The 23,777-nt window shown below is 45.4% G+C and overlaps 1 protein-coding gene across 4 annotated transcripts; it reads right to left on the bottom strand.

Annotated features, from left to right (window-relative positions):
- Positions 1-4,880: 4,880 nt before the first annotated feature.
- Positions 4,881-22,599, bottom strand: LOC108704211 (uncharacterized protein C16orf96 homolog). Of its 4 annotated transcripts, none has more exons than XM_018240660.2 (17): positions 21,805-22,596; positions 19,117-19,544; positions 18,836-18,940; positions 18,268-18,348; positions 18,101-18,187; positions 17,437-17,590; positions 15,967-16,052; positions 15,638-15,748; positions 15,349-15,423; positions 15,100-15,264; positions 14,496-14,614; positions 13,653-13,715; positions 13,072-13,155; positions 12,318-12,468; positions 5,650-5,743; positions 5,466-5,570; positions 4,881-5,051 (listed from the first exon to the last, which is right to left on the bottom strand). In XM_018240660.2, exons 2-17 carry the CDS (start codon positions 19,522-19,524, stop codon positions 4,951-4,953), a joined length of 1,989 nt encoding a protein of 662 aa, XP_018096149.1. In that variant the 5' UTR covers positions 19,525-19,544; positions 21,805-22,596; the 3' UTR covers positions 4,881-4,950. The 4 variants fall into 4 exon arrangements, with proteins under 4 accessions (XP_018096149.1, XP_018096150.1, XP_041434641.1 ...); XM_018240661.2 differs by having other exon boundaries at positions 17,437-17,587; XM_041578707.1 differs by lacking the exon at positions 15,100-15,264 and having other exon boundaries at positions 21,805-22,598.
- Between the last annotated feature and the right edge of the window lie 1,178 nt (positions 22,600-23,777).

The following is a 23,777-nucleotide window of genomic DNA, read 5'->3' as shown; positions in this document are numbered from 1 at the left end:
AGCTTTACAATAGGCGAAAGAAGATTGGTCCCTCAAATTAACCCAATGTTTAAGTTTATCTAATGCTTCTTTATATCTTTCACTATGTTGTTTAGTAGGATGCATAACGAAATTCAAATATGCCTTTTTTTGAGCTTTAGAATGCAAAATAAATTCTTTATTAATTTTTCTCATATAATGTATTCTATATGAAGTAATTTCTCCACGGATTACCGCTTTCCACGCATCCCACAACAATGGCAAGTTGGGCTCATCCTCCTGAGTCGACACATTCTCTTTAAGAAACAATTTCCATCTCTCTCTCTCAGCTTTTTATTAAATTCCGGCTTATCTTTGAGAAAAATTGGGTAAGACCAAGGAATGTAAGATTTTGGTGAAGGGCCTAGATCTACCTCTATTAAGACCGGGGCGTGATCTGATAAGTTGATACTACCAATATTTGCTGATCTAGTTTTATTAAGTACATCAATTGATGAAAATAAGAAATCAATACGAGTCCCTATTCCATGAGGATGAGAGAAGAAGGTAAAATCTCTATCTGTCGGATTCAACATTCTCCAAAGGTCCACCATCTTTGTTTGACTTTCAAAATTCGATAACAATTTTGATTTTTTAATAGACTGTTTTTGGACTGGACCACTTTTATCTAAAGGCCATAAATAGGATTCATTAAAATCTCCGCCAATAACAAATTTATTTTGTGGATAAGACCCTATCTTCTGGATTGTCTGAGAGTAGAACTGTTCTTTACCTGAATTAGGAGCATATAAGGAACTCATGAACCAAACCTTATTTTGTAAAAGCACCTCAGCTATCACGAATCTTCCATCATTGTCCCTTTCTGAGTTCATTAATTGGATATTCAAAGACTTATGAAATAAGATCGCTACTCCTCCTTTTTTTTTCACTGCAGGGGAATAGACTACATTTCCAACCCACCCTTTTTTTAATTTTTCAGATTCTACGTCAGAAAGATGAGTTTCCTGTAGCATAACTACTTCTGATTTCAATTTTTTTAACTCAGCTAACACTCTTTTTCACTTTATAAATGAATTAAGCCCATTCACATTCCAAGTAACAATATTAAGCATTAAAACCTATCATAAGATATAAAACATTGTTACAAGAATACCAAAAGTTTCTAAAAATACCAGGTCTAGTAAAATAAGAGGAGAATGTAATGTAAGCCAGATCACTAAAGTGAATGAAAAAATAAAATAGAATCATCATAAAAAAAATTGAACAAAACTCAGATAAAATACATAAAAAGTCATCAGGGATGTAAACCATCTATTGATGAAATGAACATCTTTAATTATATCAACCCAAAAAAACCAATAGCTTCTTAACTTTAGTGCTTTGGTATCAAAAACTCTCAACCAACCAAAAAAGAAAAAAAAACAAAGCACCAGAAGAATATACATTAGGTTCAGTGACTTCAGTTTTTTCCTAAAGAGAGAGAAAGCTTAAACTCTCTTACAAAGATAAGTGGCAGGGCAAATTCCGCAACATCTACCACTTACAAACTCAAAACCTTCAAATTTTAATTTTAATTGTAATATCAAGTTGAATTAGGTCATCATATTATCCAAATTGGATTGTTCCTGTGTAATAGGGGATCTGGATCTAGATCTTGGATTTGCTGTTGTATTCTTATCTTGAATCTTCTGTGTGGGACGAGAAAAAACTTTTGTTTCTTGCCTCCTTTCCTTAGCCGAAGCAGGGAAACCAAATCTTGCATCTTTAGATTGATCCTTAATAAAGGATGAGGATTGTTTCTCAAGCCGGAATATGAAGTTTGAAGCATCTTTTGGATTTTCAAAAATGTGGGTTTCAGTTGCCAGAAAAATCTTCAATTTAGCTGGGTACGTGAGTGCAAATTTAATGTTCATCTTAAATAAAGATTGGCAAATTGTAGTGAACTCCTTCCTTTTTTGAGAGAGCAAAATTGAATAGTCTTGGAATATAAGGATTCGGAAGCCATCAATATCCAATGTATGGTTTTTCTTATAGGCTTGAAGAAATAGAGCTTTTACAGAATAGTCTAAGAACTTAGCAATAACTGCTCTTGGTTTGAGGGGAGCTTGTTCTCTCAAAGGTCCGATGCGATGGACTCTTTCCAGCTTAATGTTTGTCAAGTCTTGTGAAATCCCTAGTTTTTTAGGAATCGTTGAAGTAATCATAGTGATAATGTCACTCATCTTATAAGATTCCGGAATTCCTATAAATCTTAAGTTATTTCTTCTTGTCCTATTTTCGAGATCATCAATTTTAGATTGCATATCCTTTGTCTTCTTTTCCAGATCATCCAATCTCTGGAAGTGAAAATTGTGTCATCTTGAATATCAGAAACCAGAGATTGTAATTCCTGCATCTGGCGATTCTGTGAGGTAAGGTTTTCAGACAAACTTTTAATAGTGCCTTGTAAAAGTTCGAGTGCTTTTTCAATAGCTGATTGAATAGCCTTTTCAATCGTTGGGTTAAGTAGTTTTGCAACTTCAGCTGCTAGAAGAGAATTTTCAGTAGATTTTTGTTGTGAGCTTTTAATAGAGCCATTGTCATTTTCAGAATTTTTGGAATTCTTCAATTTACTTCTTTCATATGTTTTCCCATTACTTTTAGTAGAGAAAACTGAGGGGGCAGGAGAAGTATCCATATTTCAGCAGTAGATTTTCGTCAAAAAAATAAAATAAATAAATAAATAAATATATATATATATATATATATATGTAATATATATATATCAAAATCCACTATAGTTGCAAGCAGTATCTCAAGAAGACACTTAATCTACTTGAATGTAGACTGGTGTATATTTCAGAATTGGGGTAGAATAAAATATCACAAATATATATTTTCTTCACAGTTTGCAATACTCTTTGCAGTCTGGTATGAAGATGCAGTAAATAGGTTCAGATAATTCACTTGTTTTTACCTCAGCTTCTGTTTATTTGCAATTCAAGAGTCTTTACGCACAAATATTACTGTTTGTGAAGAGAGTATAACATGAGGCAATAGTTTAACCACCGTATTTCTCACACAGATGCGTCTCTCATTAGTCAAAGTTAGGTATGACTGAAGATCTTATCATCTCCTTAGTAAAACAATGAGACTCACTTTATCTTTCCCTTCACACCGGTTACCTTTTCCTCCAGCTCAATACTTTCTGTGTATAAGCATTAAGGCATATTATAAGGGTGTATCCTGAGGTAAAGAAAGAACCCCTTGTCGGCCATCTTGCTTCATAAACAAATGTGTCACTCAGTAATAACTTTTGTTATACTTGGGGTTATTACTGCTCCTTTACAAAAACTTAATCACTGACTTTTTCCTTCATAAATATTTCCCTTTCCCTCAGTTTGGTCTTCTGTATTTAGAAAAACAGTTAGGCTTGGTAAAAGGAGTTATCGTGAGGTGATACTTCTGTCAGCCATCTTGTCCCAAAAGTATATGACTCCCAAATCTTTTAATTTTGCCAGGAACTGTTTAAATCATTAATATATAAGTTATAGTTACTGAAATCCTCGAAATAATCCTCTTTCCTTTCCGGTTCACAGGTTTACAAGTCTCCGTTTCAGAGCCAAGGCCATGGGCACCCGCCAGCACCGAGCCAAACCGCTCCTCTGCTCTCCCCAGCCGCAACCGGATCACTTCGGAAGACTCGCAAAAGAGAACAGGAACTCCGAGGATCTTCAGGGTAAGTAAATGAAGTACCTTGCCGAATTTAAATAGCTGTTGTAAGTGGAAATGCGCGGAGCTTCACTCCCGCCCTCCCGCTCTCTCAGGCACCATAACCGGAAGTCGGGACTTGTGTTAATGCTCTGCCGTACGCTATGTCCTGGTGTTCACAATAGGGACCAGTAGATGGCACTGTGCTAAAGTATAAAACCCTTTGTGGCTATGCGCTCAGGGTCCATCTTGTGCTGACTCTAGTCTGAGCAGGCAGGCAGCGCTACAGTGGAACCTAGACAGGTCAGGCCTAGTAAGAACAGGCTACTCACCTTCAGAGGTCAGTCTAGTGACAGACAGGATACTTAGCTGAGCAGCTCAAGGCTCCAACGAGGAGAGTTAGAGGGATTAAGATCCCGTGTACTAATAACCCAGAAGTAGGGACTAAGTGTGTAGACTTTGGGATGTAGAATTCCCCTGGGTTCCACTTAGGGAAAAGGCTGAAAGCTGGGTGTACTTTCATTGCTGCTGTGTATGTTCTCTTCCCTGTGGGGACTAATACTGACCAAATGTGCTGTGAGTATATGTCTATTCACTGTTCTGTATGATCCTGCTCTGCTATTATGTACACTCCACTGAGGATTGTATTGTTCAATAAATATGTCCATTGATTACGTTATAAGAACCACTGTTACACTACACCCCTCATCTAGTTACAGTTACACTACACCCTGCATATAGTTACAGTTACACTGCACTACACTCTGCATCTAGTTAAAGTTACACTACACCCTGTATCTAGTTACAGTTACACTACACCCTGTATCTAGTTACAGTTACACTACGCCCTGTATCTTGGTACAGTCACACTACACCCTGCATCTAGTTACAGTTACTCTACACCCTGTATCTAGTTACAGTAACACTACACTCTGTATCGAGTTACAGTTACACTACACTCTGTATCGAGTTATAGTTACACTACACCCTGCCTCCACACTGTTTGTGAGGGCTCACTCCCTAAGAGTTAAGGTCTGATCCGGAGCTCAGTATTGTGAGTGGAGCTGATAGAGAACATTGCTCTTATTTTACTATAACGTTACACTTGGTGACTGATGGTGCTGAACTGACACTCAGTGACCCCAATGTGACAGTCGGGGGGGTTACACTGCTTCTATGGGAGACTCTGAGAGAGAGGAGTCCAGAGAAGAAAGGGTTCATCGTTTATTGTTCCATACACAGTCTATACAGGAATCTGTGAGACGGGGTGGGGTCCATCTTTCAGGAGTCGGAGAGTTGCAGGGGGTTGGGGGTGTCGCTGGGGGGCACTGTTGGCACATGGAAAGCTGAGCGAGGGGTGAAACTTGTGTGACTCTGGGGCCCTGTAGTAAGAAAAGGTCACAATATTCAGTGAAGCCCCCCTTGTATTCTACTCACTACTAACCAGCCTGTGCCCCCCCCATACCTACTGCCCCCCCACATACCTACTGCCCCCCCCACATCCGGTGTATTGTCCCTCCAATGTGCATATTGTCAGCCATCACTTACCTCACCTAATTCATGGTCCCCCCCTGTACAGGTGACATCATCTAACCCCCCCAGCTGCCCCTATTGCTCCCTATTAACCATTTCCTCACTGCAGGGGCAACCGTCTCAGCCATCGCCCCACTACTTCCCCCAATCAATGGAGGGGCATGAGGGTGGGGCTGTAGCTGTGCAGGGCACCCATTTCTGGGACCATGGAAAGAAACATTATGAAACATTGGGTCCCCCACTGGCAGGGCCCCCCAACATACTTTTGCTGCCATGTGGGGAGTCGTGGGAGTGGCCAGAGTGTCGGTGCAACGGTGTCGCCGAGCGAGATCTTTCCATTCGGCCAGGAGGCTGGGGGCTCCTCACACCTGAACACAAGAGAGAGTTTAGTATTTAGTATCCCCAGTGACCAGCACAACTGCCCCCAACTGCCCCAGTAACACATACCTGAGGGGTCTCTCTCTGGGGGGTAAGAAGGCAGAGTCCTGTCCAGCCGCCCCCTGTACATGATCCCATCAACTCCCATCACATCAACCTCACACTGTAACACAAACGCAGAGATACACGAGTGCAGAGATACACGAGTCCAGAGATACACGAGATACACAAGTCCAGAGATACACAAGTGCAGAGATACACGAGTCCAGAGATACACGAGTGCAGAGATACACGAGTGCAGAGATACACGAGTCCAGAGATACACGAGTGCAGAGATACACGAGTGCAGAGATACACGAGTCCAGAGATACACGAGTGCAGAGATATACGAGATATACGAGTGCAGAGATACACGAGTGCAGAGATACACGAGTGAAGAGATACACGAGTCCAGAGATACACGAGATACACAAGTCCAGAGATACACGAGATACACGAGTGCAGAGATACACGAGTCCAGAGATACACGAGATACACAAGTCCAGAGATACACGAGATACACGAGTCCAGAGATACACGAGTGCAGAGATACACGAGTGCAGAGATACACGAGTCCAGAGATACACGAGTGCAGAGATACACGAGGACAGAGATACACGAGTGCAGAGATACACGAGTGCAGAGATACACGAGTCCAGAGATACACGAGTGCAGAGATACACGAGTGCAGAGATACACGAGTCCAGAGATACACGAGTGCAGAGATACACGAGTGCAGAGATACACGAGTCCAGAGATACACGAGTGCAGAGATACACGAGTGCAGAGATACACGAGTACAGAGATACACGAGTCCAGAGATACACGAGTGCAGAAATACACGAGTCCAGAGATACACTAGTGCAGAGATACACGAGTGCAGAGATACACGAGATACACGGTCCAGAGATACACGAGTGCAGAGATACACGAGTCACGAGATACACAAGTCACGAGATACATGAGTCACTAGATACACGAGTCACGAGATACAACGAGTCCAGAGATACACGAGTCCAGAGATACACGAGTGCAGAGATACACGAGTGCAGAGATACACGAGTGCAGAGATACACGAGTGCAGAGATACACGAGTCCAGAGATACACGAGTGCAGTGATACACGAGTGCAGAGATACACGAGTGAAGAGATACATGAGATACACGAGTCCAAAGATACACGAGTGCAGAGATACACGAGTGCAGAGATACACAAGTCAGTCCAGAGATACACGAGTCCAGAGATACACGAGTGCAGAGATACATGAGATACACGAGTCCAGAGATACACGAATGCAGAGATACACGAGTGCAGAGATACACGAGTGCAGCGATACACGAGTGCAGAGATACACAAGTCAGTCCAGAGATACACGAGTGCAGAGATACACGAGTGCAGAGATACACGAGTCCAGAGATACACGAGATACACGAGTCCAGAGATACACGAGTGCAGAGATACACGAGTCCAGAGATACACGAGTCCAGAGATACACGAGTGCAGAGATGCACGAGTCCAGAGATACACGAGTGCAGAGATACACGAGTCCAGAGATACACAAGTGCAGAGATACACGAGTGCAGAGATACACGAGTGCAGAGATACACGAGTCCAGAGATACACGAGTGCAGAGATACACGAGTCCAGAGATACACGAGTGCAGAGATACACGAGATACACGAGTCCAGAGATACACGAGTGCAGAGATACACGAGTCCAGAGATACACGAGATACACGAGTCCAGAGATACACGAGTGCAGAGATACATGAGATACACGAGTGCAGAGATACACGAGATACACGAGTGCAGAGATACACGAGTGCAGAGATACACGAGTGCAGAGATATACGAGTGCAGAGATACACGAGTCAGAGATACACGAGTCCATAGATACACGAGTGCAGAGATACACGAGTCCAGAGATACACGAGATACACGAGATACACGAGTGCAGAGATACACGAGGTACAGGAGTCCATAGATACACGAGTGCAGAGATACATGAGTCCAGAGATACACGAGATACACAAGTCCAGAGATACACGAGATACACGAGTGCAGAGATACACGAGTCCAGAGATACACGAGATACACAAGTCCAGAGATACACGAGTGCAGAGATACACGAGTGCAGAGTTACACGAGTGCAGAGATACACGAGTCCAGAGATACACAAGTGCAGAGATACACGAGTCCAGAGATACACGAGTGCAGAGATACACGAGTCCAGAGATACACGAGTGCAGCGATACACGAGTGCAGAGATACACGAGTGCAGAGATACACGAGTGCAGAGATACACGAGTGCAGAGATACACGAGTCCAGAGATACACGAGTCCAGAGATACACGAGTGCAGAGATACACGAGTGCAGAGATACACGAGTGCAGAGATACTCGAGTGCAGAGATACACGAGTGCAGAGATACACGAGTGCAGAGATACACGAGTGCAGAGATACACGAGTCCAGAGATACACGAGTCCAGAGATACACGAGTGCAGAGATACACGAGTGCAGAGATACACGAGATACACGGTCCAGAGATACACGAGTGCAGAGATACACGAGTCACGAGATACACAAGTCACGAGATACACGAGTCACGAGATACACGAGTCACGAGATACAACGAGTCCAGAGATACACGAGTCCAGAGATACACGAGTCCAGAGATACACAAGTCAGTCCAGAGATACACGAGTGCAGAGATACACGAGTGCAGAGATACACGAGTCCAGAGATACACGAGTGCAGTGATACACGAGTGCAGAGATACACGAGTGAAGAGATACATGAGATACACGAGTCCAAAGATACACGAGTGCAGAGATACACGAGTGCAGAGATACACAAGTCAGTCCAGAGATACACGAGTGCAGAGATACACGAGTCCAGAGATACACGAGATACACGAGTGCAGAGATACACGAGTGCAGAGATACACGAGTGCAGAGATACACAAGATACACAAGTCCAGAGATACACGAGATACACGAGTGCAGAGATACACAGGATACACGAGTCCAGAGATACACGAGATACACGAGAGCAGAGATACACGAGTGCAGAGATACACGAGTGCAGAGATACACGAGTGCAGAGATACACGAGTCCAGAGATACACGAGTGCAGAGATACACGAGTCCAGAGATACACGAGTCCAGAGATACACGAGATACACGAGTGCAGAGATACACGAGTGCAGAGATGCACGAGTCCAGAGATACACGAGTGCAGAGATACACGAGTCCAGAGATACACGAGATACACGAGTCCAGAGATACACGAGTGCAGAGATACACGAGTCCAGAGATACACAAGTCCAGAGATACACGAGTGCAGAGATGCACGAGTCCAGAGATACACGAGTGCAGAGATACACGAGTCCAGAGATACACGAGTCCAGAGATACACGAGTGCAGAGATACACGAGTCCAGAGATACACGAGATACACGAGTCCAGAGATACACGAGTCCAGAGATACACAAGTCCAGAGATACACGAGTGCAGAGATACACGAGTGCAGAGATACACGAGTGCAGAGATACACGAGTGCAGAGATACACGAGTCCAGAGATACACGAGTGCAGTGATACACGAGTGCAGAGATACACGAGTGAAGAGATACATGAGATACACGAGTCCAAAGATACACGAGTGCAGAGATACACGAGTGCAGAGATACACAAGTCAGTCCAGAGATACACGAGTGCAGAGATACACGAGTCCAGAGATACACGAGATACACGAGTGCAGAGATACACGAGTGCAGAGATACACGAGTGCAGAGATACACAAGATACACAAGTCCAGAGATACACGAGATACACGAGTGCAGAGATACACAGGATACACGAGTCCAGAGATACACGAGATACACGAGAGCAGAGATACACGAGTGCAGAGATACACGAGTGCAGAGATACACGAGTGCAGAGATACACGAGTCCAGAGATACACGAGTGCAGAGATACACGAGTCCAGAGATACACGAGTGCAGAGATACACGAGTGCAGAGATACACGAGTGCAGAGATACACGAGTGCAGAGATACACGAGTCCAGAGATACACGAGTGCAGAGATACACGAGTCCAGAGATACACGAGTCCAGAGATACACGAGATACACGAGTGCAGAGATACACGAGTGCAGAGATGCACGAGTCCAGAGATACACGAGTGCAGAGATACACGAGTCCAGAGATACACGAGATACACGAGTGCAGAGATACACGAGTGCAGAGATACACGAGTCCAGAGATACACAAGTCCAGAGATACACGAGTGCAGAGATGCACGAGTCCAGAGATACACGAGTGCAGAGATACACGAGTCCAGAGATACACGAGATACACGAGTCCAGAGATACACGAGTGCAGAGATACACGAGATACACGAGTCCAGAGATACACGAGTGCAGAGATACATGAGATGCACGAGTCCAGAGATACACGAATGCAGAGATACACGAGTCCAGAGATACACGAGTCCAGAGATACACGAATGCAGAGATACACGAGTGCAGAGATACACGAGATACACGAGTCCAGAGATACACGAGTGCAGGGATACATGAGATACACGAGTGCAGAGATACACGAGATACACGAGTCCAGAGATACACGAGTGCAGAGATACACGAGTGCAGAGATACACGAGTGCAGAGATACACGAGTCCAGAGATACACGAGTGCAGAGATACAAGAGTCCAGAGATACACGAGTCCAGAGATACACGAGTCCAGAGATACACGAGATACACGAGTCCAGAGATACACGAGTGCAGAGATACACGAGTCCAGAGATAAACGAGTGCAGAGATACACGAGTGCAGAGATACACGAGTCCAGAGATACACGAGTGCAGAGATACACGAGTCCAGAGATACACGAGATACACGAGTCCAGAGATACACGAGTGCAGAGATACACGAGTGCAGAGATACACGAGTCCAGAGATACACGAGATACACGAGATATACGAGTCCAGAGATACACGAGTGCAGAGATACATGAGATACACGAGTGCAGAGATACACGAGTCCAGAGATACACGAGATACACGAGTCCAGAGATACACGAGTGCAGAGATACATGAGATACACGAGTGCAGAGATACACGAGATACACGAGTGCAGAGATGCACGAGTCCACGAGATACACGAGTGCAGAGATACACGAGTCACGAGATACATGAGTGCAGAGATACACGAGTGCAGAGATACACGAGTCCAGAGATACACGAGTCCAGAGATACACGAGTGCAGAGATACACGAGTCCAGAGATACACGAGTCCAGAGATACACGAGTGCAGAGATACACGAGTCCAGAGATACACGAGTGCAGAGATACACGAGTCCAGAGTTACACGAGTCCAGAGATACACGAGTGCAGAGATACACGAGTCCAGAGATACACGAGTCCAGAGATACACGAGTGCAGAGATACACGAGTCCAGAGATACACGAGTGCAGTGATACACGAGATACACGGTCCAGAGATACACGAGTGCAGAGATACACGAGTCACGAGATACACAATTCACGAGATACACGAGTCACGAGATACACGAGTCACGAGATACAACGAGTCCAGAGATACACGAGTCCAGAGATACACGAGTGCAGAGATACACAAGTCAGTCCAGAGATACACGAGTGCAGAGATACACGAGTGCAGAGATACACGAGTCCAGAGATACACGAGTGCAGTGATACACGAGTGCAGAGATACACGAGTGAAGAGATACATGAGATACACGAGTCCAAAGATACACGAGTGCAGAGATACACGAGTGCAGAGATACACAAGTCAGTCCAGAGATACACGAGTGCAGAGATACACGAGTCCAGAGATACACGAGTGCAGAGATACACGAGTGCAGAGATACACGAGTGCAGAGATACACGAGTCCAGAGATACACGAGTGCAGAGATACACGAGTGCAGAGATACACGAGTGCAGAGATACACGAGTGCAGAGATACACGAGTGCAGAGATACACGAGTGCAGAGATACATGAGTGCAGAGATACACGAGTGCAGAGATACACGAGTCCAGAGATACACGAGTCCAGAGATACACGAGTGCAGAGATACACGAGTGCAGAGATACACAAGTTACACAAGTCCAGAGATACACGAGTGCAGAGATACACGGGATACACGAGTCCAGAGATACACGAGATACACGAGTGCAGAGATACATGAGATACACGAGTGCAGAGATACACGAGTCCAGAGATACACGAGTGCAGAGATACACGAGTCCAGAGATACACGAGTCAGTCCAGAGATGCACGAGTGCAGAGATACACGAGTCAGTCCAGAGATGCACGAGTGCAGACACAAAGCTGTACCCACAGAGGACAGGACTGGAAGTAGGTGCAATTATGAGAGGGCAGGACTGGAGAGGGGGAGAGACAGTACCACACACAGCCAGAGGGGGAGCAGTGAGGGGATGAGACAGTACCACACACAGCCAGAGGGGGAGCAGTTACGGGTTAGAGACTCTACCACACACAGCCAGAGGGGGAGCAGTGAGGGGGTGAGACAGTACCACACACAGCCAGAGGGGGAGCAGTTACGGGTTAGAGACTCTACCACACACAGCCAGAGGGGGAGCAGTTAGGGGGGTGAGACAGTACCACACACAGCCAGAGGGGGAGCAGTATAGGGGAGAGGCAGTGCACTCACATTCTTGTACAAGGCCTGCCCGGGGTCTCCGTACGTAAGGACAGTGGCCAGGCTCTTGGCACGAGACGTCTTCGGATGGTGGGAGAAGGCTGTGTGGGGACGGGGGGGCAATGAGTACTGGAACTCGGGTTCTGCCACCTCCGCGGGGTCCCTGTATAGAATCAATTGATCGGGGCAAAGATAAGTGACTTGTTTTGTCTGTAATTACCTCAACTAATTATATGTGTCACCCCCATTGCACTAAACAAGCTGCACCCCCATTACCAGTGTACCTTGTGTATAATGTCTACAATATAATAATAACATTGGGTGAATGAGTAAAGTCTCTTGTCATTGGTCAGGCTGCTCCCCTAGCAAAATGTATCGCTGTGATTGGTCCAACTGCTCCCTAAGAGTTCTATTATGTGGCTACAATGAGTAAAGTCTCCTCTCATATTGGGATGAATCAGACTGTACCCCCAGGTAACACACACCCTACTGTGGGTACAATGAGTAAAGTCTCCTCTCATATTGGGATTAACACATGTGGCTGATATGAGTAAAGTCACCAGTGAGTGAAACCAGTAGAGCAGGGGCCCAACTAGCAGTCCCTGAGTTCATGGGGTGAGTAGGGAGATTTAGTAGACGGGGCAGCCTGGCCACTGGGTGGGAGCAAATGTAACCCCCACACGTGTCCTGCCCAAGTTCTAAACCTACACCCAGTGCAACACAAGTGTTAGAATCAGTCAGTACATCTAGTAGGAAGTCTGCTCACCCGGAGTTCCTCTCTCTACTCATTTCTGCTCCATTCAACTGATTCCGTGGGACAAGATTGGCTGCCCGAACTGTGACCAGATGCCTGCAGGAACAGAGGTACTGGAACCAGGCACCCCAAACAGAGAGCAGCCCCCCTCACAGCAAGAATAAGCAAAGTAAGGGAGGAGTAAGAAGCAAAAGTAGGTAAGACAGTGAGGGTAGAGCAGAAGTAAGTGAAGAGCAGGAGTAACAGTGGTGTAGTAGAACAAGAAATAGAGGAACAAAAGTAAGAGGGGAGTAGGAAAGTGAGAGCGGGAATAGCAGGAATAAGAGAGGAGTAGGGAAATAGGAGTAAGGATGGCATGTGTAAGAGACTAGTAGCAGAGTGAGGAAGGGATAAGCAGGAGTAAGGGAGGATTAGGGAAGAGTGATACAAGCAGTTATAAGACACTAGTATCAGAGTAGAAGAGTAACAGAGGTGTAGTAGAGGAACAATAGGATGAGTAGAAGTAACAAGGGAAGTAAGAGAAAGTGTAAGAGACTAGTAGTAGAGTGAGTAAGGGAAGGAGAGACATGATAGGCCAGAGGCTATTTACTCACGGTCCGGTGGCCATGGTGACAGGTCGGTCACAAGAGATACACTTCACTTTCTCAAAAAGCCTCCTGGTGGTGTTGGCGGGGCCACAAAAAGAGTAAAGAATAGGTCCATTATTATCCCCTTGAATGGAAGGGTCTCTCCCCACCTCCCTGAGGAAACATCCTCGTGGTCACAAGAGGCCAAGATCCTATCACTCTCAGGGCCCAATACATCCTATCTGCTTGGGCTGGAATGTTTAATACAGTCGGGGTTTGGTGAGAGTTTGGTGGATGGTGAGGAAGACGAGGGAATAATTCATCCTGTTACCAAAGTCAAACTCATTGGCCCAAATTCACTAAAGTTCAAAGTGACTAACGCTGGTGCAAATTCACTAACGGGCGCTGGCGTAAATTCGTCAGACCTACTCCTCCCCCTACATTTCCTAACTCATGGCAACTTAACTATACAGTGGGCACATGTGTAGGGCAAAATAAACATTTTATTTGATGTTTTGAAGGTTTCCCAGGCTTGTGTAGTGATTCTACATATTCCTCCATTGTAACTTCAATTTGGCGCCATATGCAAATTAACCATCGCTAGCGTAACTTTGCCAATTAATGCTAGCGCAACCTTACGCTACCCCTGAGCGCAACTTCGGCTTTTAGTGAATTTGAGTAGTGCTGGCGAAAATACGCCTGGCGAAGTGCGGCGAAGGCGTCGCTGGCGCATTTTCGCTGCTTAGTGAATTTGGCCCATTGAGTGGAGTAGGGATCTCTACAAGTCCAGCTTTATGCCCATTTAAATGCCCCCACCAAGCCACTCTGTGTGCCACTGATATAGTAACATGGCTGGGTATGGCCACTTACTTCCTGGATCCGGCAGCTCCATCTGGGTCATACTGGTCTCCAGCACTGAGGTGTTTCTTCAGGGTCCGCCACAGTTCTTCCATATTCTTGTGTATGGAGTCCAAGTCTGAGCGGCTTAGCTATGTGTGAGACATAATAAGAGGTAAGTGCTCCCTTCTCCTCTACTTACTGCTCTGGATCACATGGGTCCAAAGGGGGTACAAGTGAGTACTGTCCCCATGTACAGACTGGCACCTGTTATAGTAAATGAGCCCAATGTAAATGAGTCTGCTGTCTCATTGGAGTTTTGGCCTGGTGGGACCCATTGAAGTTCTACATGTGACATAGGACAGTGCCAAACTGGGATGATATCGGGTTGATATTGGGTTGATATTGGACTGATATTGGGCTGATATTGGGCTGATATTGGGTTGATATTGGACTGATATTGGGTTGATATTGGACTGATATTGGGCTGATATGGGGCTGATATTGGGCTGATATTGGGTTGATATTGGGCTCATATTGGGCTGATTTTGGGTTGATATTGGGCTGATATTGGGTTGATATTGGGCTGATATTGGGTTGATATTGGGCTGATATTGGGTTGATATTGGGCTCATACCTTTGCCTCCAGGCCTGCCAACAGCTTCTCCATCATTCCTTGCCACTCTGCCTCCTGCACTGAAAGCTTCTTGATTAAATCCTCCAGAACTGAACTGACCTGATTTACTGCAGCCTCCAGCTGTGATTGGCTGACTTTGGCCTCCAGGGCCCGTTTATCTGCTTTCTGTAGGAACCAATGGGGCCAAAGGGTATGTTACTTTTACCTTCCTGGCACCTACCCTGCCCCTGTGACCCGCTATTCACTCACCGTGCTGAGCTCTATGGTCAGTTCCTCCCGGTCCAACTTCTTCCTGTCCAGCTCACTAATCTGTCCCTGCAGGGTCTGTGGTGGGAACATAAGTGGCTGATAAACCGGGAATCCCCCAGGGGACCCTCATTGTACCTACAGTGTGCCAGCAGGGCAGTGCCAGTCTCTATGATGAGCAGAGATTGTAGGTTTTGGTGGGGTGATGGGTAAGGCTGGAGAGGGGGGTTATCAGCAGGGAAAAGCTTTAGGGTTAGAGTTAGAGACAGCTTTACAGTTACTGCCAGCTTACCGCTGTCTCTGCCAGATCTGCCGCCAAACTGTCAGTTCTGCTTTGAAGCTGTTGGAGACCCAAGTTCAGCTGCCGTAGAGAGTTCTGCATGTCCCACAAATCATCTGCTCCCTATGGGTGTTAGAAGAGAATGTCTGTCTCACAGCGGTGCTGCTGTATAAGTACATCACGTCAGATAGGCACACTAACCCCAAAATGCAAAGTTACCCAGATAAGATATAGCTGTATATAGTGGGAGAGGGGAATGTGGCAGCTAGAGGTCTGACTGTCAGGATACAGTGGGGCATTATAATGGCAGGCAGGACAGATGGGTTCCCTTATTTCCAGACCTTCTTGTTGGCAATGGATATTGTGTCGACGTCCTCTCGGAGACTGCGCAGCTGCTCTAACAAATCCTCCGGGACCCCCTTATTGCCTGAAAGGAACATAAGAATAAAGGCTTTAAAGGAAGGGAAATTGGCAGTAAATCCCACCAAGGAGAAATATAGGGGTCTGCCTGTTGTGTGGCCAATCATGTTTAATACCCAGGGGAGTTGCCAGGTAGATTCCTATAAAGCTGCGTGTGCACACTGCAGACTGTAATGCTTTCTAAGTGATGCTGCATAGCACCTGGGAATAAATTGCAACCCTCAATGAACAAACAGTTGTACGAGTAATAGTAGCTACAGGTATGTGACACAGTTGGAGTAATAGTAGCTACAGGTATGTGACACAGTTGGAGTAATAGTAGCCACACATATGTGACACAGTTGGAGTAATAGTAGCTACAGGTATGTGACACAGTTGGAGTAATAGTAGCTACAGGTATGTGACACAGTTGGAGTAATAGTAGCCACATGTATGTGACACAGTTGGAGTAATAGTAGCTACATGTATGTGACACAGTTGGAGTAATAGTAGCCACATGTATGTGACACAGTTGGAGTAATAGTAGCCGCAGGTATGTGACACAGTTGGAGTAATAGTAGCCGCAGGTATGTGACACAGTTGGAGTAATAGTAGCTACAGGTATGTGACACAGTTGTACAAGTAATAGTAGCCACAGGTATGTGACACAGTTGTACGAGTAATAGTAGCCACAGGTATGTGACACAGTTGGAGTAATAGTAGCTACAGGTATGTGACACAGTTGTACAAGTAATAGTAGCCACAGGTATGTGACACAGTTGTACGAGTAATAGTAGCTACAGGTATGTGACACAGTTGGAGTAATAGTAGCTACAGATATGTGACACAGTTGTACAAGTAATAGTAGCTACAGGTATGTGACACAGTTGGAGTAATAGTAGCTACAGATATGTGACACAGTTGTACAAGTAATAGTAGCTACAGGTATGTGACACAGTTGGAGTAATAGTAGCTACAGGTATGTGACACAGTTGTACAAGTAATAGTAGCCACAGGTATGTGACACAGTTGTACGAGTAATAGTAGCTACAGGTATGTGACACAGTTGGAGTAATAGTAGCTACAGGTATGTGACACAGTTGTACAAGTAATAGTAGCTACAGGTATGTGACACAGTTGTACAAGTAATAGTAGCTACAGGTATGTGACACAGTTGTACAAGTAATAGTAGCTACAGGTATGTGACACAGTTGTACAAGTAATAGTAGCTACAGTTATGTGATACAGTTGTACAAGTTATAGTAGCTACAGGTATGTGATACAGTTGGAGTAATAGTAGCCACAGGTATGTGACACAGTTGGAGTAACAGCGGATCCCATACAGTTGAAGTTTTATGACATAAAACATAAATCTTAAATGAATGAACATAATCCCCAAACTCTTTACTCACTGATCTCGTCCTCCAGTCGTCTCAGCTCCACTTCCAGTGTTTGGACTTTCAGCTCCAGCCCCTCGTGTCTGCCAGGGAGTTGCCCCAGGGAGCTGAGAATGTGTTTGGCCTCTCGCTGCTTCTGCTCCTCACTCATTCCAAACTCTGCTCTCTGCTGCGGATATTAACAGGTTAATGGACACACATCTGCCCCACCCCCTATCTGACAGCTCAGTCTCTGTCTGTCCATCTCTATCTGTCTGTCTGTCCCTCTACATCCCTGTATCTGCCAGTTTTATATCTGTGTATTGGTTACTGGTAGTTTCAGGGTATTAGGGGGGTTTTGTCTGCACAACACACATGAATACATGCTTTTAATAATAATAGTAATAATAATAATAGTAATAATAATAGAAATAATAATCATAATAGTAATAATAATAGTAGTAATAATAATAATAATAATAATAATAATAATAGTAATAATAATAATAGTAATAACAATAGTAATAATAATAGTAATCGCATGAACTGATGAGGACGCTACTGAGCAGCCTCACTCATTAGTAATTGAAAATTCTTATGAAATGTAAACTGATGGATTTGGTGTCATACTGGGGAGTCTCCTGAACAGAAGAGCTTACAATTAGTTGGGAGTGAGATTGACTTTATGAGCTGCACTTACGTGATCAGTCAGAGATCCATGGAGGGATCCCCAGGTCAGAACCTCTGAGGACTCAGGGTAGGACATCAACCTATTGGACACAGCCGCCTATGGGAAGAGAGGGGATTCCATAAACATCAACTGGGGAGACAATGGGCACTGGGCAGTACTTGGTACCTGGGCATTACCAGTTTATCTGCCATCACAGGGATGTTCCGACTCTGCCCTTCCAGCTCCTGCAGTCTCCGCTCAATGTCATTAATATTCATCTGCCGGACAAACATGACACCAGCTCATAAATGATATATATTGTGTAAGTAATGATGTCATTAGGAAGTTCTCTAATGAATGATGTCATAAGGAAGCTCCCTAAGTAATGACATCATCAGAAATTTCTTTAAGTAATGATGTAATAAAGATAAGCCTCTAAGCAATGATATAATTAGGATTAGTAGCTAAGTAATGATGTCATAAAAAAATCTCTAAGAAATTATGTCTTTAGGATTATTCTCTAAGTAATGATGTCATAAGACATTTCTCTAAGGAACAATGTAATTAGCATTAGTATCTGAGTAGTGATGACTTTCATGTTGTCTGGTGCTGTGGAAGTATCTGACCCCCCCCCCCAAAACAAAGCTCAAAATATAAAGCAGCTTTACATGATGTTAGAATTCCATTCTGTAGCTCATACAATAAACGTGTGCTACAGTGAACATTATCCTGCAGAGCTTACCATCTGTACTTGCATCATCCTACCTGAGCCACAAACCCTTTCAAGGCCCCAAGGTTGTCCTGTAACTGTGTGGTGGTCTCTTTAAGGCCGTTGAAGGTGCTGAGCAGTTCCTGGAAGGCACCCATAGCCTGATGGGAAAGAGTCAGTACATTAGATGCAGGGACCCCCATGTAATACTGGGTAGCATATGAAGTTGCCCAGGACACTGGTTGGGACTGTAAGCAGGGAAAGGTCATCACGTGCCTACAAGCTTAGGGTTCCAGGCACATGTGGATACTCAGAGCCACGTCTCAGGGGACCTTACCTTATGCACCCCATCTTCATTCATCTCCACTTTCCTCCTGAGCTGGATCAGCTGCCACATCTCCTGAACTGGCTGCTTCTCCTGCTGGCTGCGCTGGAGGAGACTGTCGGAAGTGGGCAAGGAGTCCAGATGCTCTAGTCTGGCCTCCATTTTGGTCATCTTGTCCTGTAACTGGTGGAACAGGGAGGTTGGCCTCGCATCTTTTGTGGCCAAGTCTTCACTGACAGGTCTTACAGGCTGTATGAACTCTCTCTCCTCCAGGGACAAAGTTTTCCTCTTGTCTCCCAGCTGCAGATGATCCAGAAGTCCATGGAGCAGCGAGTGGAGGGCATTGAAATTTACTGCTCCAAGCTCAGGAGACCCTATGGCCAGATTAACCAACTCCCTGAAGCTCACAGAGCCAGACATTATGAGGGACACCAGGAGACCTGTGGAAAGAAATAATATTACACCATGAAGAGGAAAGATGATATTCTGGGAGACGTGGGGTGGAGGAAGCATATTACTTTAGTAGACATGGGTGCAGCAATGATGTTACTTCAGTAGACGGAGGAGGTTACTCCTGAAGAGGAGGGGAATGATGTTACTCTGGAAGAGCTGAGAGGATTAAGGATGCTACTCCTGACTTAAAAGAAAATCAAGTACTCCAGCAGACCAGGGCAGGGTGAAGGAGCTAACCCCAGTAGATGTTGGAGGAGGAAGGAGTTTATTCCAGTAGACCAGGGAGGGGAAGGAGGTTACTCCAGGAGACCCGAGAGGGGAAGGAGGTTACTCCGGGAGAACAGAGAGGGGAAGAAGGTTACTCCAGGAGATCAGAGAGGGGAAGAAGGTTACTCCAGCAGATCAGAGAAGGAAAGGAGGTTACTCCAGAAGACCTGGGAGGAGGAAAGAGGTTACTCCAGGAGACATGAGAGGAGGAAGGAGTTAATCCAGGAGACCAGAGAGGGGAAGGAGGTTACTGCAGAAGACCTGGGAGGAGGAAGGAGGTTACTCCAGGAGACCCGAGAGGGGAAGGAGGTTACTCCGGGAGAACAGAGAGGGGAAGAAGGTTACTCCAGGAGATCAGAGAGGGGAAGAAGGTTTATCCAGGAGATCAGAGAAGGGAAGGAGGTTACTCCAGAAGACCTGGGAGGAGGAAAGAGGTTACTCCAGGAGACATGAGAGGAGGAAGGAGTTACTCCAGGAGACCAGAGAGGGGAAGGAGGTTACTGCAGAAGACCTGGGAGGAGGAAGGAGTTACTACAGGAGACCGGGGCAGAGGGAAGGAAGATTCTCCAGTAGATGTGAGAGGAGGAAGAACACACAGTAAGTCCAGAAGCCCAGGTTGAAGGTTGTAGAGTTCTGACATATATGTCTGTATGTTGCTGTTATGTGACCTTAGAAGAAAACATTATAGAGAATGAAAGGGGTATTTAATCCATGGAATTACAGGTGGTGAGTGTCAGTGTGGGTAGTATGGGCTGTGCACCCTGGTGTTTATATGTGCACCTTTACATTCAACAGTAGCACCTGTCAGTAGCGTAGGGCTAACGAGCAATGAGTAATTAACAGAAATAAATAAGCAGTAGCACCCTATGGCTGTGTCTATATAGGAAACTGGGGAGAATGAAGTGCACAGAAGCCCCGCCCCTATGTATAAGTATATAATATATATATATAAAGCCAGGGTAAGGCTACTCAGAGCTGTACAATGGAATGTAGGGACCCATAGGTTTTCTATGTTCCTATGGCTTTAAGCCCTACCCTTTTTTCCTTATCCTTAGTTACTAGTCAAAAGCCCATGTATCCATTTAGTTATTTACATCAGTGTTATTGGCCAAGAGGTGTAATGAGCACTTCATGTCACACTTCCATATAGTGTTGGGCTGTGGATCTTCTTCTTTGGCTGCTGGTGTCCTTCCAGCTAGGTCTTTTCCATTGAGTCTGGGTAAAACAAGGCCCAGTAAAGCCATTGCCCTAGAGGGACAGCACCTCTAGTGTCTGAGTAGGGGACCAGAGAACCCAGTGAATGAGGTTAGCTAGAGACAGGGTTATATCTGTTATAGACTCTCTAGGAGAGTGAGATAGAGAGGACAGATAGTAAGAGCAGCTTTGTGCTCCATCAAGGATAATAGCAGGGAGTAGCTTCCCAAGGCTCCTACATTGTCTTTAGTGAAGGAACCAAGGGCTTAGACTTCTTCTCCCTGACCCCTCCACTGTGTGGGATCCGGACCAGTGAGAGGTACATCTCCTGGGATTCCTATTACTACTTGACTACTATGCCTTATGGGAGTCCCAGTCTCTATACTGTGTCATCTGCCTGTTGTGCCTAATGTGATGTATATCTGCTTATACTTCTTCATATGTGAGTAACCCCTGGGCTCATTGTCTTGGACTAATAAATCCTCCTTTATGTATCACCCTAACAACCTCCTGGCGTCTAGTCTGAGAGTTGCAGTTCCATTGCACCCTTATGGGAATCTTCCACTTATGTGTGAGTCACATGTAACCCATGCTCCTATCACTAGCTGGACATTAACTCCTTGTGCTCTGGATAGCCCAGATTAGTGTTACAGCTACAATATAACAGGGACACAGGGAGGACAATAATAAACACAATAAATACACACACATTCCAAGTGCTAAGAGAGACAGTAGCGAGGAGGTCTCTGCCCCACAAAGCTTACACTCTAAGTCCCAGCACATTACCTGCAGAAAAGGCAGCCTGTCCTCTCACTTCCAGACAGCAGGAAGTACAAGCTCTTGAGCCAAGCTGTGCATGAGATCTTGTCCCCAAGCAACACTCCCTTGTGTGCCTCCCGGCATGTGTTAGTGCCTGTGTCCCAGTTGCTAGGAGACAAAGTCACGCCTGGTAATAGTGGGAGGCACTTCTCTAGTGTTTGTGTCATGGTTACTGTCACCGCCTATCATTTAACCCCTTTACTGCCACACTGCTGAGAATACACCTATTTACTATGGGAGTCACAGGCAGCCTAACCCCTGTCACAGGCTTGTCCCCACTTGTCCTTTAAATCTGTCCACCACTTCTTCCCAAACTACAACTCCCAGCATCCCAAGTGATATATCTCTCTGGTTCTTCCCAAACTACAACTCCCAGCATCCCAAGTGATATGTCTCTCTGGTTCTTCCCAAACTACAACTCCCAGCATCCCAAGTGATATGTCTCTCTGGTTCTTCCCCAGCTACAACTCCCAGAATCCCAAGTGATATGTCTCTTTGGTTCTTCCCAAACTACAACTCCCAGCATCCCAAGTGATATGTCTCTCTGGTTCTTCCCAAACTACAACTCCCAGCATCCCAAGTGATATGTCTCTCTGGTTCTTCCCAAACTACAACTCCCAGCATCCCAAGTGATATGTCTCTCTGGTTCTTCCCAAACTACAACTCCCAGCATCCCAAGTGATATGTCTCTCTGGTTCTTCCCAAACTACAACTCGGAGTTACCCCTGGGGGTACAAAGCTCACATGACAGCTGGAGGGCAGAGCTGCAAGGTATGAGGGGGAGGGGCAGGAAGTTGGGGGGGTGTCAGGAGGAAGTGCCTCTCTATCAGCTCAAGGGCTCAGATGTGTCAGCCAATCAGAGCTGTTCCCTTGTAATTACAGAGGAATAAAAGACATTCACACTGCACTAGTGTCCCCAGTAGGAGGCCCAGCAAAGCTTTAATCTGAGCTCTCAGTATAATCCCCACACAATAATATCCCATTGGGTCTGTATTGAACTTTTTTCCACAATATCACTGTTTCCTTCCCGAGCCCCTTGGCTTTGCACTTGCAACTGGTTGCTAGGGAATAAGTCCCCTAACAACTGCTACTGACAGGCCCGTGCAGAGGCAACAGGAAAGGGCCAATAAGCCAATGACAGTGAGAGTGAAGCCTCTGGGCACAGAGATGTTGGGCAAGTTCATGTGAGGGACGTTACTGAGCCACATAACAAGCGCCACTCTTTTCATCTATACTCGCCGCTATACTGGCTCAGAGGTGGATGTTGCCTCTGGAATCTCCGCAGTTGGTCTCTCAGGAGTAACTTTCTTTAGTACATAATGGCCTGCCGTTGCCCAGAACACAAACTCCGTAGCCACATGCGCAGTGAGGCCGTATCAGAGCTCTGTTCCTGGAGGCGTTGCTAGGATACGCACCAGTGATGTCATTTTGCGTGAGTTTTAGAAATCAGCGTCTCGATTCCCTCTTGTTACCTGTTGTATCAGATGTTGTTTGGCTGTTGTTCTTCACCTCCACTTCTGCCTCCTGGGAATGGTTTATATTCATTTCTCTTCCTTCTCTTCTACTCTGCTTGTCTTTTAGCTCGACTTCTACACGGACATCCTACACATTCGCAACGGAGAAGAGAGGAGGAAAAATCTTCCAGAAGACAATGTGTTTTTTCATGATAAAAACCAGAGTAATGCCTCCCAGTCTTCTGACCAATTCAATTCCTTTATGTCTCGGATGAAGGACTCCTTTAACAAGTCTATGTCTGATATGGTTGATGAGGTTACTGATCTAAGGCTTCTGTAAGTTTCACCACTTATAGAGCAAGTTATTGACATATCTTGTGACAATGTCTCCTCTGAATCTTAGGAGGAAGGTGAAGTGGAATCTAATGATGAACTTTTAATACAAACTTTATTGAACCTTTGATTTTGGCCATGAGGAAAACTCTT

Source organism: Xenopus laevis, chromosome 9_10S (assembly GCF_017654675.1).
Source record: "Xenopus laevis strain J_2021 chromosome 9_10S, Xenopus_laevis_v10.1, whole genome shotgun sequence".
NCBI classification, from domain to species: Eukaryota; Metazoa; Chordata; class Amphibia; order Anura; family Pipidae; genus Xenopus; species Xenopus laevis.
This window is presented reverse-complemented; position numbering and strand designations above follow the sequence as displayed.

Excerpts from the sequence above, each read along its gene's own strand:
- LOC108704211 (XM_018240660.2), bottom strand. The coding sequence starts at position 19,524 with ATGTCTGGCTCTGTGAGCTTCAGGGAGTTGGTTAATCTGGCCATAGGG. Across the intron at positions 17,591-18,100 it reads ATGGATCTCTGACTGATCAC|CAGAGAGCAGAGTTTGGAAT; the intron begins GTAAGTGCAGCT and ends TAATATCCGCAG. Across the intron at positions 13,716-14,495 it reads GGAGCTGCCGGATCCAGGAA|GAGGCTTTTTGAGAAAGTGA; the intron begins GTAAGTGGCCAT and ends CAACACCACCAG.